This window comes from Mustela erminea, chromosome 1 (assembly GCF_009829155.1).
Source record: "Mustela erminea isolate mMusErm1 chromosome 1, mMusErm1.Pri, whole genome shotgun sequence".
Taxonomy (NCBI): domain Eukaryota; kingdom Metazoa; phylum Chordata; class Mammalia; order Carnivora; family Mustelidae; genus Mustela; species Mustela erminea.
Genome location: NC_045614.1, coordinates 4442866 through 4456710, shown reverse-complemented (window position 1 = coordinate 4456710; position 13845 = coordinate 4442866). Strand labels below are relative to the sequence as shown.

At 52.1% G+C, this 13845-nt stretch overlaps 1 protein-coding gene across 1 annotated transcript in view; it reads left to right on the top strand.

Moving 5' to 3' along the window:
- Nucleotides 1-7369: 7369 nt before the first annotated feature.
- MLLT1 (MLLT1 super elongation complex subunit) overlaps nt 7370-13845 on the top strand; it is a 63169-nt gene continuing 56693 nt past the window's right edge. The window contains 1 exon segment of the mRNA XM_032307910.1: nt 7370-7586. Within this exon segment, the coding sequence (XP_032163801.1) occupies nt 7575-7586 (12 nt within the window). The 5' untranslated portion in view covers nt 7370-7574.

Sequence of the window (13845 nt, the reverse complement as noted above, 5' to 3'; positions counted from 1 at the left end):
GACAGATCATGCTCGGAAGATGGGGGTCAGAGAGGGAGGGAGTTTCTGCAAACTTACAAAATTGCCTGCAAAATGTTGTCTTGGTGTTTTTGGTGGGGGAGAGGAGCTGTACTTCCAAGAGATTCTCTAAAGGGGCATTTGGCACCCTGGAAGTGAAGAACCTTCATTCAAAACCTTCTGATGGGGATAAGGGCAGATAGAGAAGCACCTGCCTCTTGTCCCCCACCCCCACCACACCCATGCTTCTGTCCCTAAATACACAGCAATAATTTATCTCCTGTGCCTGTCTCCTGGCCCCTGCTGACCCAACCTCACAGCCTCCCCTTAGCCTCCTGACTATGGAGGCTACAGGTGGGTAGGAGGTCTGGAGACGTCTTGTCTAATTGGAACCAGCCATGTGATCTTGGCAAGTCCCAGTCTCTATCAGGGAGGACTCTTTGCGACAAAGAATAAAATGTTCAGCTCCAGCTGGCTGAAATGACAAATGCACCATCAGCAAGCATATATATTTTTGAAGTTAAGGATCCAGCTGCCCATAGAGCTGGATCCAGGCTTCCAGTGATGTCACCAGGGCAGTCTCCCTCTATTTCTGGTCTACTTCATGGGTCGGAGGCAGCTGCCAGCAGTGCTAGGCTTTAGATCCTTCCAAGTTGAAAAGTATATACCAGGGTGCCCGGGTGGCTCAGTCAGTTAAACGGCTGCCTTTGGCTCAGGTCATGATCCCAGAGCCCTGGGATTGAGTCCCCTATCGAGCTCCCTGGGAGCTCTGTTAGTCCCAGAGGTAGTTGGGAGTCTGCCTCTACCCCCCTTGCTCATGCTCTCTCTCTCCAAATAAACAAAATCTTTTAAAAAATGATTTTATTTATTTATTTGACAGACAGAGATCACAAGTAGGCAGAGAGGCAGGCAGAGAGAGAGGAGGAAGCAGCTCCCTGCTGAGCAGAGAGCCCGATGCGGGACTCGATCCCAGACCCTGGGATCATGACCTGAGCCGAAGGCAGAGGCTTTAACCCACTGAGCCACCCAGGCGCGCCTAAATTATTTTTTTTTAAAGAAAAGTATACACCAAAGCTCTAAGTGCACATGCTCAATGTCATTAGTCAGTAGGGAAATGTAAATCAAAGCCATGAGATGCCATTTCATATCTATGAAGTTGGTCATTAAAAAAAAAGAAAAATAAATGTAGGAGAGAATGCAGAGAAATTGGATCCCTTGTACATTGATAGAAACATAAATAGGTGAAACCACTGTTGAAAACAATCTGGCCATCCCTCAAAAGTTAAGCACAGAATTACTATACAACCTGGCAATTCCGCTCCTAGGGATATACCCAAAAGATTGAAGATATATATTCTAACAAATACTTGTACAAAAAATGTTCATAGAAGCACCATTTGATAACAGTCAAAGGGTGGAAAGCATATTAATGTCTATCAACAGGTGAACTGTTAAACAAATGTGGTGTCTCCATAAAATGGAATATCATTCTGCTATAATAAGGAGTGAAGCAGGGACTCAGGCTGCCATGTGGATGAATCCTGGACACACGATATCAGTAAGAGAGCCAGACACAAAAGATCACATGGTATGTGATCTCATTTATATGAAACACCGAGAACAGGCAGATCCACGGAGACAGAAAGTGGATTTGTGGATGTCAGGGGCTGAGAGGAGGGAACGGTGAGTGACAGCTAGTAGGGATGAGTTTCCTTTCCTTATGTCCTGGAACTGGTACAGGTAGCAGTTACACAACATTGTGAATGTCCTAAATGCCACTGAATTGTACACTGTAATAGGGTTGGTGGTTAATTTTGTGTTATGTGAATTCGGGCACATAACATAAACTTTTATTGAAATTCAATAAAGCTCCCAGAGTCTCTCAGCTGGTCTTAGGTCATGGCCCATGCCATTAAACCGATTCCAGTAACCACAGAGATGCAATCCTTTGATCAGCCAGGTTTGGATGTGTGTTTCCTCTTGCCAGAGGGGAGCACCATTCTAACTGGAGTCTGAGAGGGGTGTGGGACAAGTAGGGGTTGGGAGTTGAAGTCCTCCCTCAAGCCTTGTGTCATGAGTTGACATTCTCCTGCAAGGGCTGCCATTTAAAAAATCATACAAAGCGGACGTACAGGTTCATACCGGCCCTGGGAGGAGTACTGGGATCAAGGATTGTTTCACACAGGACAAGCCAGATGCCCAGTGTGCTGCCCTCTTCTGGGGGAAATGCTTTGTTGCACATATTTTCTGTGGGCTCCCCAAAACTTTCATGGCTCCCTATTGCCGATGGGATAAGGGTCAATGGCTTCGGTGTGGCATTCAAGATCTGCTGTGAGTTGAAGGTAATCTAGGGTGGGACTCCAACTGGCCACTGGGCTCTGCTCCAGCGAGGTCATACTCAGTATTGCTATGTGTGGTTGTGTGTGCCTTTGTGGCTGGCAAGAAACTTGTAGGTACAGGGAACATGCTGGAGATCAGGAAGAGGATTCCCCCAAATTCTGATGGGCTGAACCGTCTACATTGGTGAAATGTAGGGGGGAGTAAATGCCAAGCCCTCCCTGTGGGTGCAACTAAGCTGGACCACTAGGGGGCGATAGAGACCTAATGTAGCAGCCCTTCAGCCCCAGGGGGCAAGCTAGACTCCCTAGGTTCAAAATGATACTTTCTAGCTCTGGGAGGGACTTGGGCCACCACTTAGAGTCTCTCTGTGTATCAATTTTATTGTTTGTAACATTAAGATAACATGTATCGTGCATTTTGCCAGGGGCTCAAATTACTATTTATTTTATGTCTTTCTTTAAATCTACTCCCTTTGCTCACCCTGGTGTGTTTAAATAGGAAACATTGTGTCACTTTAAGAAGTCATTTCTTATAGATAAGAAACAACTAGAAAACTGGATACAGTAACAACAGAGAGTGTTATTAACCACAGCTCAGTGATTCTGTACGCAGTCTGCACATTAGAATCTCCTGCTGAATTTAAACAAAATGCGTGTGTGTGTGTGTGTGTATGTGTGTGTGTGTAGACATAGGTTGCTCTCTTACTCCAGACGAATAAGACCAGAATCTCTGAAGGTGGGATTTTTTTTTTTTTTTAAGGCTCCCGTCACCGGTGTTTTTTACAGATTATCAGGAGATTTCAAAGTCCAGGCACCAGATGTGATCACCTGTCCCAGGCTCTGAACTCTAGATCTGTTCTCTTGTCATTAAGGTAGATTAGAGAGTGACAGAGAGGAGTTGAAGACACACGAGCACCAAGCCAAGACTTTTTCTTGAAGGAGTTAGAAAGACTGAAGAGAAATGAAAAGGAACCAATCTTCTATGTGATTCAGTATGATTTCATTTCATGGAACAACTGTTTACTGAAAATCTACTTTGTGGCAGGCACTGTCCTTGGGATACGTCGGTGACAAAGACCCCCGCTCTCTTGGAGTTTCCATTCCGTCTAGGGGAAATAGACAAGGAACTTAATAAGTAAATATGTCTATATTACAAGGTGATTGGTGCTGTGGATAAAGGAAAAATTAGATCAGAGTCACAAGAGTCGGAGAGCTATGGTTGGGGGGACAGAATAAGATGGGATGGTCAGGGTAGACCTCATTGAGAAGGTCCCTGGCTCTTGCCATATACTCACCATGGAACTTTGGAGTAATCCGCGCCCCTCTGCACCTCAGTTTCCTCACCTGTAAAATGGGGGCAACAACACCTACGTTCTGGTATTGTAATGATGAAATAAGATAATACCAGTTTGGACACAGCTGGTGTTGGCTATGACAGTGCCACCACTAATGAGAAAAAGGGGCAGCCCTCTGTTGACCTCCTGAAGGAAGGAATACAGTGGTTCCATTTTAGGAACAAGATGTATTTTTAAAAACTTTCGCTTTTTATTACAGAAATTTACACATACAGATATAAAGCATAAAAAATATTTTGATGTATCCATCCCCTAGATTTAACAACGTATAACATTTGCTATTTTTCTATTTTGCATCTATTTTTTAATTAATACATTTAATTTTTAAAAAGATTTCTCTGTTTCTCTATTTATTTATTTGACACACACACAGAGGGGGAGTGCACGAGCAGGGGCAGTGGCAGGGAGAGAGAAAGGCAGGCTCCCCGCAAAGCAGGGACCCAGGACCCTAGGATCATGATGTGAGCCGAAGGCAGATGCTGAACCTAATGATCCACCCAGGGGCCCCTCATTAAGGTATTTTGAAGGCAATATCCTTCTAAACAAATCCTATGACTCTCTTTAAAAAAAAAAAAAAAGACATTTTCCTACACTACCATAATCTTATTATTGCAACTAACCAAATGCATTTTCAAGTATCAGCTGCTACCATCCATAGTCATTCCTCCCCAGTGGACACAGCTTATTTGTTCAAAACCCAAGGTCCAGGGACAGACGCCCACATGGCAGTTCATTGTGAGGCTACCTCCTATGCCTCTGGGCAGTCACCTTTCCTCTCATTCCCTCCCGTTGACGCAAGGAAGCCAGGGCTGTTGAGATCCTATTTTCTAGATTTGTCTGCCCGTCTTCTCATGATCTCATCTTTCACGCTTCCCCTACATTCCTGGGTTTCTCCTGTGAACTGGCAGTTAGGCCATTAGGGGTGAGACCAGATTCAGGTTAAACTTTTCGGGCGAGAACTTTCTTTTTTGGTGCCGTGGACTTCTCATCACCCCTAGCGGGAGCCCGTCATTCTGCTTGTCCTACTGCTTTGCTGCTAAGGGTGGTCACCGAACCAAGGTGGTGACAGCGTGATGTCTTCCATGGTAAAGCTACTTGTTTCCTCTTTGTATTTAGCAAGTGATCTGAGGGCAGATCTTTGGTGAACAAGAGACTTTCCAGTCCCCTGTAACCTTTCAAGGAATGGTTTCAGCCTCCATGGATGACTCTTGCCCACAATGGTTTTTTCATTAGTGGTTTCAAAATAGTGATTTTTTTTTTCTATCATCCTTTTAGCATTATCAGCAGGTGTTTTTCTGTGCAAAGGGCTTTCCCTCATCAACTGGGCTGCTTTCATGCTGCAAAGGCCTGGTAAGCAAGGCCTTGATGAGGTTGTCACTTTTGAAAGTAATGAATGAGCTCCGGTGTTGTTCTGATATTATTATGGACTCGTGGATATTTATATGCTCATGGTGTCAAGAAATCCATTAATTTTTTTTAATGTGGTAAAAATATACATAACAAAATTTATGATTGCAACCATTTTAAGTGCACAGCTCAGTGGTGTGAAGCACACTTACACTGTGGTCCAGCCATGCCCATCATCCGTCTCTAGAACCTTCCATGTCTCCTGAACTGAAACTCTGTCCCAGGAAACACTGACTCCACACCCCCTGCCCCACCTCTGGCTCCCACCATGTCCCCCCCCCCCTCTCTGTGGATAGGACTCCTCTAGGGACCTTCTGTGAGGGGAATCAGGTAGGATTTGTCTTTCTGTGTCTGGCTTATTTCACTGAGCATAATGTCCTCCATGTTGTGGTAGCTGTCCCTCCGTTTTAAGACTAAATCATATTTCATTGCATGGATGGATCTCATTTTGCTTGTCCATTCAACTGCTGATTGTCACTTGGGTTGTTTCCCCGTTATTCTTTCCAATTCTTAAAGGGTTGTGCTTGATTTAGTGGGCGCCCTGGGAATATAGTTTTGAAAACCCCCAACAGTTCAAAATTTAACTTAAAGAGAATTTCCCAGATGAGTAAGGGGGCAGTGGTTGAGTTCCTGAAGCTTTTCCTTGCAACAACTTTAGCTGGAAGGTTTTTCACTGCAAGCTTCCTTTAGAGACAAAAGGCTAACTCGCCAATTTTTGTCCCTTTACTGGGGACAGTGGTTCTGAAATTTGATTAAGTTTCACTATCGTCCGCAGGGCTAGTACAGCCATCCCTCTGGGTGCAGGTTGTGCACCCAGAGTTTCTGATTCCGTAAATCAAGGGAGATTAGAATTTGCATTTTGAATAAAGTTCCCAGGAGATGCCGAACCTGCTGGTTCAAGGACCACTTAGAACTACTGATCCACTTACATCCGGTTATAGGATTAAAAAAAAAAAAAAGTTGTACTCACATCAAAGTTGCTCCTTATTTTCTCAGCAGGTCCTTCATTTCTTCCCCCCAGCACGCCCAGCCCTAGATCAAAAGGTAGAGTATTACTATGACAGCGTCTGGCCCTTTTCAGAGTCTTATGTGGAATTATGTTCATTCCAAAGTTACTGATTTCCTGATGTTCTTCAGTACAAAATAGCACCCTGATTACCTAAAGAATACTTGGCCAACACTTAAAAGTGAAGGCGGGGTGGGGGGAGGCAAGAAAACCTCCAAGCAAACCAAAAGCCCTGGTTTAATATAAGAAGAAATCTAAAATAACTGCACAAAGGTGCCTGGGTGGCTCAGTTGGTTAAGTGTCTGCCTTCATCTCAAGTCATGATCCTGGATGGAGCCCTGAGTCAGGCTCCCTGCTCAGCGGGGGGCCTGCTCCTCCCTCTCCTCCCTGCTTGTGCTCTCAGTCACTATCTCAGACTCTCTCAAATAAATAAATAAAATCTCTAAAGAATAAAATAAAGCATACGAGTCCCCAAGTTGCAGGCAGAAGTCCCATTGTCCGAGAGACAAGTGGCTTGCAAGATCCTAAAAAAGATGGAGCGGTATGTCTCTGTCTCATCCAAACACAGTTTACAAATTGTGAAATTATATGATCACGGGTAAATTAAAAGATGGTTTTAGAGGGGTTAGGGGAATGATCAATTTCATGGATGAAATGAGGCTTTCTTGATCATTTTAATGCAGAAGATTTCAAATGTGTATCACTGAAGTCAGTGTGAACTAAGACTACAAGGTACTGAGCGTCCCCATTTCACAGATGTGCAAACTGAGACTCAGACGGAGAGGCTAGTCGACCAGGCTTTCCCTGATGCAGATCCAGCATTAGAAAATTAATTTCTCGCTCCAGAGCCCGGAGCCCATCCCAGGACACAGTAGCAACCCGTGGCCAGGAAACAAAAGCGTTCCTAGGACACCCTTCCCGGGCCTCGAACCGACGCCTCAGCTGGACCAGGTTAGGCTCAGGCCCCCGGGAAGCTCCGGCCACGAGGCAGCGCCCCCTGCGGGCCGCAGTGCGCAGGCGCGGCACGCCCGTCCCGCCCCCGCCCCCCTCCACGTGCGGCGCACACCTCGCGCTCCCCTCCGCCGGGCTCGCCTCGCGCCTCCCTCCCTCCCTCCCACCGCCCCTCCGGTTCGGGCTTCCCATTGGCTGGGGGCTTCGTCCCTCCGACCGCAGCCCGGCCGGCCCCCGCCAGGCAGGAAGTCCCGCCCCAGGAGCGGCCGTCCGCGCTGCAGATTAGCCCAGGCGGCTGTCAGTCGGGGCGGCAGGCCAGAGTCGGCGGCGGGGGCCCGCGGTCGGTGCGCGACCCGGACTGGCGGTGGTTTCCGGTTCCGCGGGGCTGGCGGGCGGGCGGGCAGCCGGGAGCGGCGGCGGCGGCGGCGGCGCCCGACAGACAATGAGGGCGGCGGGGCGGCGCTGAGCGGCGGCGGCGGCGAGCGACGCGGGGCCCGGGGGCGGGGCGGGGCGCCAGCCATGGACAATCAGGTGAGGAGCGGCCGCGCCGCCCCAGCGCAGCCCGCCGCCCGCCCGGTCCCCTCCCTCCCTCCCACGACCCGCCCGCCCGGCCCTCCTCGGTCCCGGCCTCCCCGCCCACGCTCAGCTCCCGCCCGCCCCGCTTTGTGCTCGCCCGCCGCTCCCCCGGCCTTTATGTGGGGCGGGGGCGCCCCTCCCCCATCCGCGACCCCGGCCCGGCCAGAGCCCCTGGGACTTCTCTGGGGGTCCGGACCTGGCCCAGCGCAGAGCCCCCTGAGACGCCCCCCCAAACCGCAGCCCGGCCCAGACCCCCCGGGATGCCCCCGGTGATCCCAGTCCAGCCCAGAGCCTCTGGGACGCTCCTCGGTACCCCGGCCCCGGGGCCACAGCCTCCACTGGCTGCTCAAACTCCCCCGGGACTCCCCCTGAGACTTCAGCCCAGCCCAGCACCCTGTGGGACGCTCCTCGGGCTCCTGAACCCGCCCAGAGCCCCCACAGGTGGCCCAGAAGCCCCTGAGATGCCCTTTGGGACCCCAGTGCGGCCCAGAGCCGCTTGGATCCCAGCCCACTCCAGAGTCCCTGCAGGCACCCCTGGGGACTCCAGCCCCGGCCAGAGAGTCCCACAGCTGCCCCGGGACCCTTCAGATTGTCAGATCTGGGCCGTACCACCCTTCTGTGGGTCCAGGGCCTGACTCCTTTTTTCTCCGGACCCTCGGCCCTGAGTCCCTTCAAACTCCCTGAGCCCGCAGCCTACTGCTGCTTCTTCCTTATACCGAGTGCTGGGGTTTGAATCCCCCCACACCTCCCGGAATCCCCGGGACCTTGGTGCGGCCTCCTGCTTCCTCAAACCTAGGCCCACCTGAAGCCTCCTTAGCCCTCATTCTCTCCAGGACCGAGCTTTCTCTCCCCCTTGATCTGGCCACTGCCTTAGCCTAGGTGACCGTTTTCCCTTGAACTCTGGCTGGGGCCTGGGTGTTTCCCACAATGACCCAGGCCTGCGTTGAGTTCACCCCCTCAGCCCGATCACTTCGGACTTGGGCATGCTTCCAAAGGCTTTGACACCCCCACCCCCCCCCAACCCTTGATTCCTCAGCTTCCTCTGGTCTCAGGCCCCGTCAGTCCCTCGGCCCCTAGAGCCTGGCGGGCTGTCTTTCACCTTCAGACCTTTCTCTTGGACCAGGCCCAGGGGCATTTTCTGCTCTGACCTGGAGCCCCCTAGCCTGTCAGACCCCAGATGGCTCGCCCCCCTCAGCGTGGGTCCTCTTTGCCTCTGCAACCCTGATTGACACTTCCGCACACTTCCCCCCAGTCCAGATCTCAGTCTGCCTTTTTCACCCTCAGCTGGCTTCCCTTTGCGGACCCCAGTTCCCCAGCCCCCCTGTACGTCTCTCCTTGCATTCAGGGTCTCCCACTTCCTCCCAACATCCCCAAGCCTGATGTTTTGTCTTTCAGCCACTCTCCTCTCCCCACAGCACACCCCATATCCCTTCCTTCCCCAGCATCTTAGAGCCTTGCTCCAAACTCAGAGTGGTTCCCCAACCTCCATATACTCTCCCCATGGCCCCTTTCCCTCCGTCTGGAAACCCGGAGTCAACTCTGTCAGTTTAAGTAAACCTGAGGCCTTTCAGGCCCTGGTCCTGCCTTCACCAGCTCTGCATGTCTTCTTCCCAGTACCCACGCCCCTTCCCCTCTCAAGCCCAGGACCGGTGTGGCCCCCAACATGGGGTCATTTATTTCTTCATCCTTGCCCACCGCCCCTGGGCTTCCAGGGGCACGAGGCCAGGAAGGGCGGTGGTGTGGGGCTCTGGGGGCGGCCGCTGAAATTTGCAGTTGGTGAGGGCAGGTTGGGGCGTCCCTGGCTGCTGGCGCCACTGAGGCGGCTCTGTCTGGTAAGGTGCTGTGTGGCGGTGAAGTTTCAGGGGCCCGTCCCAGTCACCTGTGGTGGTGCAGGATCACTGTGGCCTTTCTCTTGAGAGGTGGGGTAGGGTTTAGAGCTGTTGAATGGTGGATTTCTGTAGCTTGGTGTGAGTTCACTTCTCTTAAAGGTACTGAGTTTGTTGCTTCCGGCCTGTGCTAAGTTAGAAAACAAAAGAGAATATACCTTCCGTGTCCACTTTGAATGAAGGCCTCCACCCCTACCCCCCCGTGGGAAAGTCTTGTTGGGTACCACGCAGGCATAGAATGTGACTCCCTCCTGTCGCCCCACTTGCTAGTCCCCCGGGGATCTTCGGCCCAAATGTGTCCATTCCCCCGTGATTTGCCAGGCCCTGGCTGTCTGGGTTGCTGTCATTTATGTAAGTGGAATGGTGGGGATAGGTGGCATTCTTGGCCGTGACAGAGGGAGAGAACAGTCCTGCTTGAGTGGACTGGTGATCACACTTGGGCTAGGAGAGAGATCGCCACTGCCCAGTGGGCAGCCGCTAGCACCCGTGGCCATTGACATTCATGTGCATGCGAATGAAAAAGTCAGTTTCTCAGTGGCACCAGCCACATTTAAGTGCCCATTAACCACCACTCCTGAGATGTTGGCTGCCTTCATGGGCAGCTCAGAGACACAATAGTTCCATCATGGCAGAAAGTTCCACAGGCCAGTGCTTGTCTAGATCCTTACAGAAGTATTTGCAAGTGAAACTGATCCCAAAGGAAAGTAAGTGGCACTTTGTAGTCTGATTCTCTATTCCTGGCTGCATTTCTGCCACTCTGTGAGAGGCCTGGGAGCTCTGTCCCTTCCCGACAGAGGTGGCACTCCCTGGGAAGACAGGAGGGAATGGTGTCCTTTACCCAAGTGGGTAAGTTGGCACTGACTGTTCCAGAATGACTTTAGTGCATGGAAAATGCTTTGAATTCACCAGAACCTTGGCTTTCGCTTTCTCCCTTGAGATGCCCCAGACCTGTAAATGCCTCAGCCTGATGGGAAACAACAGGACTTTCCCCTAAGGGCCCCTTGCCCCACTTGCTTTGGGAAGGTTTCATTCTTTTTACTTCCCTGCCATATTCTCTAGAACTTTTCAGACTCCGCTAAGAAGGGGGATTCTGCATTTTACTCTGGACTCCCAACTTCTCAACATTGAAATCCTTTCCCCGTGGCCAGAAAATGTCTTTTCTGTTTCCCTTTTCCCTGACTTTAACTCATCCACTTGATTGTGGATGAGCACTGTCTTAACCCTCAGTCCAGACTTACAGGTCCATTGTCTGTGGTGTTTGTGTTTTGGGGGGTCACATCTGGGAGACATGGAGGGTGTGGAAAGGTGGGCACGGGTGAAGGCAGAGCAGATGGCGAGAACAGGGAGAAAGGAGGCTGGAGACCGCGTCTCTGGGCACAGAGGAGGCCTAGGCTACTAGGGGTGATGTCAGCACCTGAGCGGTTCTGTTCTCTGTAGGACCAGGGAGCCCTCCCTTCACAGAAGCACTGAGCCTGTCACCTGAGGGGGGCAACCAGCCCACTGAATCACACAGTTGAAATGACGCTTGCTGATTCTCCCAAGTTCACATGTGAGATACACTACTGTTGACAATCCTCTGTTCCAGAAGAGGTTTGTTTCTGACAGTGATGGCCCAGTTTATAGAGATGGAAATGGAGGCTCAGGAGGGTCCCACGAGGAGTCAGGACCAGGTGGGATTCCTAGGTGCCTGTGTCCCTTTTCCCAGACCTTGGAGAGAAACGCTCAGATTTGCACAGAGCACTGTCTTCAGGGTGACAGGATTCTCCCTGACCCAGCTCTCAGACTGTCACTGGGCAGTTGACCTGCTGAATGGTCTGTCCTAAAGTTAGTACGTTATATAGTTTTTGAGGTAGGAACCAGAATCCTCTTTACCTTTATAACCATCATAATTCCTTTCTTTCCCTTTTTTCCACCCTTAAGATTGATTTATGTTAGAGAGCGAGAGCATGAGAGTGAGCGAGCTGGTGGGGAGGGGCAGAGGGAGAGAGAACCTCAAGCAGACTCCCCGCACAGCGGAGCCTGATGCAGGGCTTGATCCCACGACTCTGAGATCATGAGCTGAGCCGAGAACAAGAGCTGGACGCTGAACCCGCATCCCCATATCCGTCACAGTTTCTAACTCAAAGTTTTGCACTTTGCTTTGCCAACTGTTGGTTGAATAAAAGTAACTAGGAATCAGTCACTTTGTATCCAGGCCCACCTGGCGTGCGGTCAGAAGCCTTGATCAGGGTTGTACTTCTGAGCACGCTGCTTTCTGGAGAACTTTGTGGCCAGCCGGTGCACCGTCCCTGCGGCTGCGGGCATGAGAGTTGGGACACGTGTGTAGCATAAACCCTGTCCCAGCCTTCCTGGCCAGCTGGCAACGCTCAGTCTTCCTGGGAATCTGCAGACTAAGGACTGGGGGTGTCATTGCATCTCCCCATGGTCTGCGCACTTATCCTTAGTTTCCAGGGAGATATTCACCGAGCCCCTTCTTGTCCCTTTGTCATTAACCTTATGCTCTGGGCCAAAGGGATGAGGCCAGACGAAGAGCACAGGTACTAGCCACCCTCGCCCCTCCCAGTCTCCGCCGTGTGTCACTGGTTAGAAGACCAGAGCCTCATGCAGGGGTTGTGAGAGCTCCTTTGGCTCTTTCCCCACCTCTCGGAGGGCAGTCTTCAGCTTGAGAGGATTGTCACTGAGGGATCCCCATCATGTTCCCATCTTCCTTGTGTTCTGATCCTGGTGGCTGCTCTTAAGAGTGCCCCCCAGCCGGGTCTGGGGGGAGAAGTTTCTGCAAAGAGTGTTTTCTCCGGTCTGGTGCTGCTGTCGCACTGTGGGGCCAGCACCTTCTCGCGCCTCCGTAGCTGTGGACCTGCAGCAGCCGTGCCAGCAGCCGTGCCAGCCCCAGCTGGACTTGGCACGGTCAGTCTAGGCCAATGAGGGGAGAAGGCTCTTCGGTGTTCTCTCCTCCTGGGAGGGGAGGGAATTGTTGCATCTGAGGGAATTGGATCCGGTCGCCAAACTCCAGGCATAATTATACCACTCAGTAAAGTATGCAATCCCAGAGGAAAGGGCATCTGTTGAAGAGAACTCCCACAAGGAAATCAGGGGAAATCTTACAGTTAAACTTATTAAAGACCTGCCTTTGGGGGCCCAGGCTGAGGGCAGGGTCCATCGGACGCAGGAAGGATCCAGTGAGGAAAGGCCTTTGCAGCAGCGGAGCTGTTGGAGGGAGGCTGGCCCACTCTGCGGGGCGCTGGCCGTGTGAGTCCACGCTTGGGGGGGATCTGTACTGTCCAGTGAGCAAGCGCCCTCTGGGGTCTTGTTTGCCTGGCCTGCAGGGCATGGGATTACCACCCTTGGATTCTAGTGGATCTGAAGAGAGCAGTGCCCAGCCAAGGCCCTCAGCCCAAATCTCACACCCCATCGCCCTCCGTGCCCCACAGTTGCTCCATCTCCATCTGAGGGCATAGAAGTGGCACAGTAAACCCTTCCCAGGCAGGCCCGGAATGTTTCCCCTTTGTTCCCAGCTTTTGGAGCGGGGAGTGGGTGCCAAAGAGGTTCCCAGGGTTCTGGGACATGGCAGGCACCGAGGCCGGGTCCCTCAGGCTCCTTCCGGCCGCCCACTTGGAGGTTGCACGGGGTGCCTGCAAGCGGCGGGCGGGACAGGCGGGAGGCATTCCTTCCAAGACGCCTGAGAGCTTAACCTGACTGGCAGGTGACCTCTTTATGAAGCTCGGCGCCCTTCCTGGGGAACGAGCTAACTGATTCACTTCAGTTCTTTGGCTCTGCTGCAGGGGGAAGGAGTCCAGGTTGGGGGGGGGGGGGGAGTTGCTGGGCAGAACCCTTGAAGGTGGAATTGGCTGAGTTGCACTAAGAAGATATCATGACTTGACAAGCCAGGATGACTGGGGCGGGCTCAGTTTCTCGCCTCTCTCCAGTTCAGGGAGCTTGAATGTCTTCTGCAGTTGGCGACTTCTTTTCTAAGACAGTGGCTCAGAATCTGAGTGACGCCACCATCTTTATTTCTTGGAAGAGTCCAGCATTCGGGGGTGGTGGGGGGAGCATTCCCCTCCTTAGCGCACCAGCGGCCGCTGTCGTCGGCCCCTGGAGGGTGGGGGGTGTCCAGGCTGGGTTGGCGCCAGCCCCGGGGGCAAAGATGCTGCCCGGGCAGAGCGCTGGGCATGGTGTGCCAGCGCAGCGATCGCCCAGCGCCGCTTCTCAACCTTCCTGTTTACTTTGGCCTGTGGAGCGGGTGTTTTGGCGCTTCATTCTCCGTCTCTGATGGAACTGTGGTCTTCCATTCTTTCACAATAACTGCCCTGCCCCTGGTGTGCCCTGGGTGG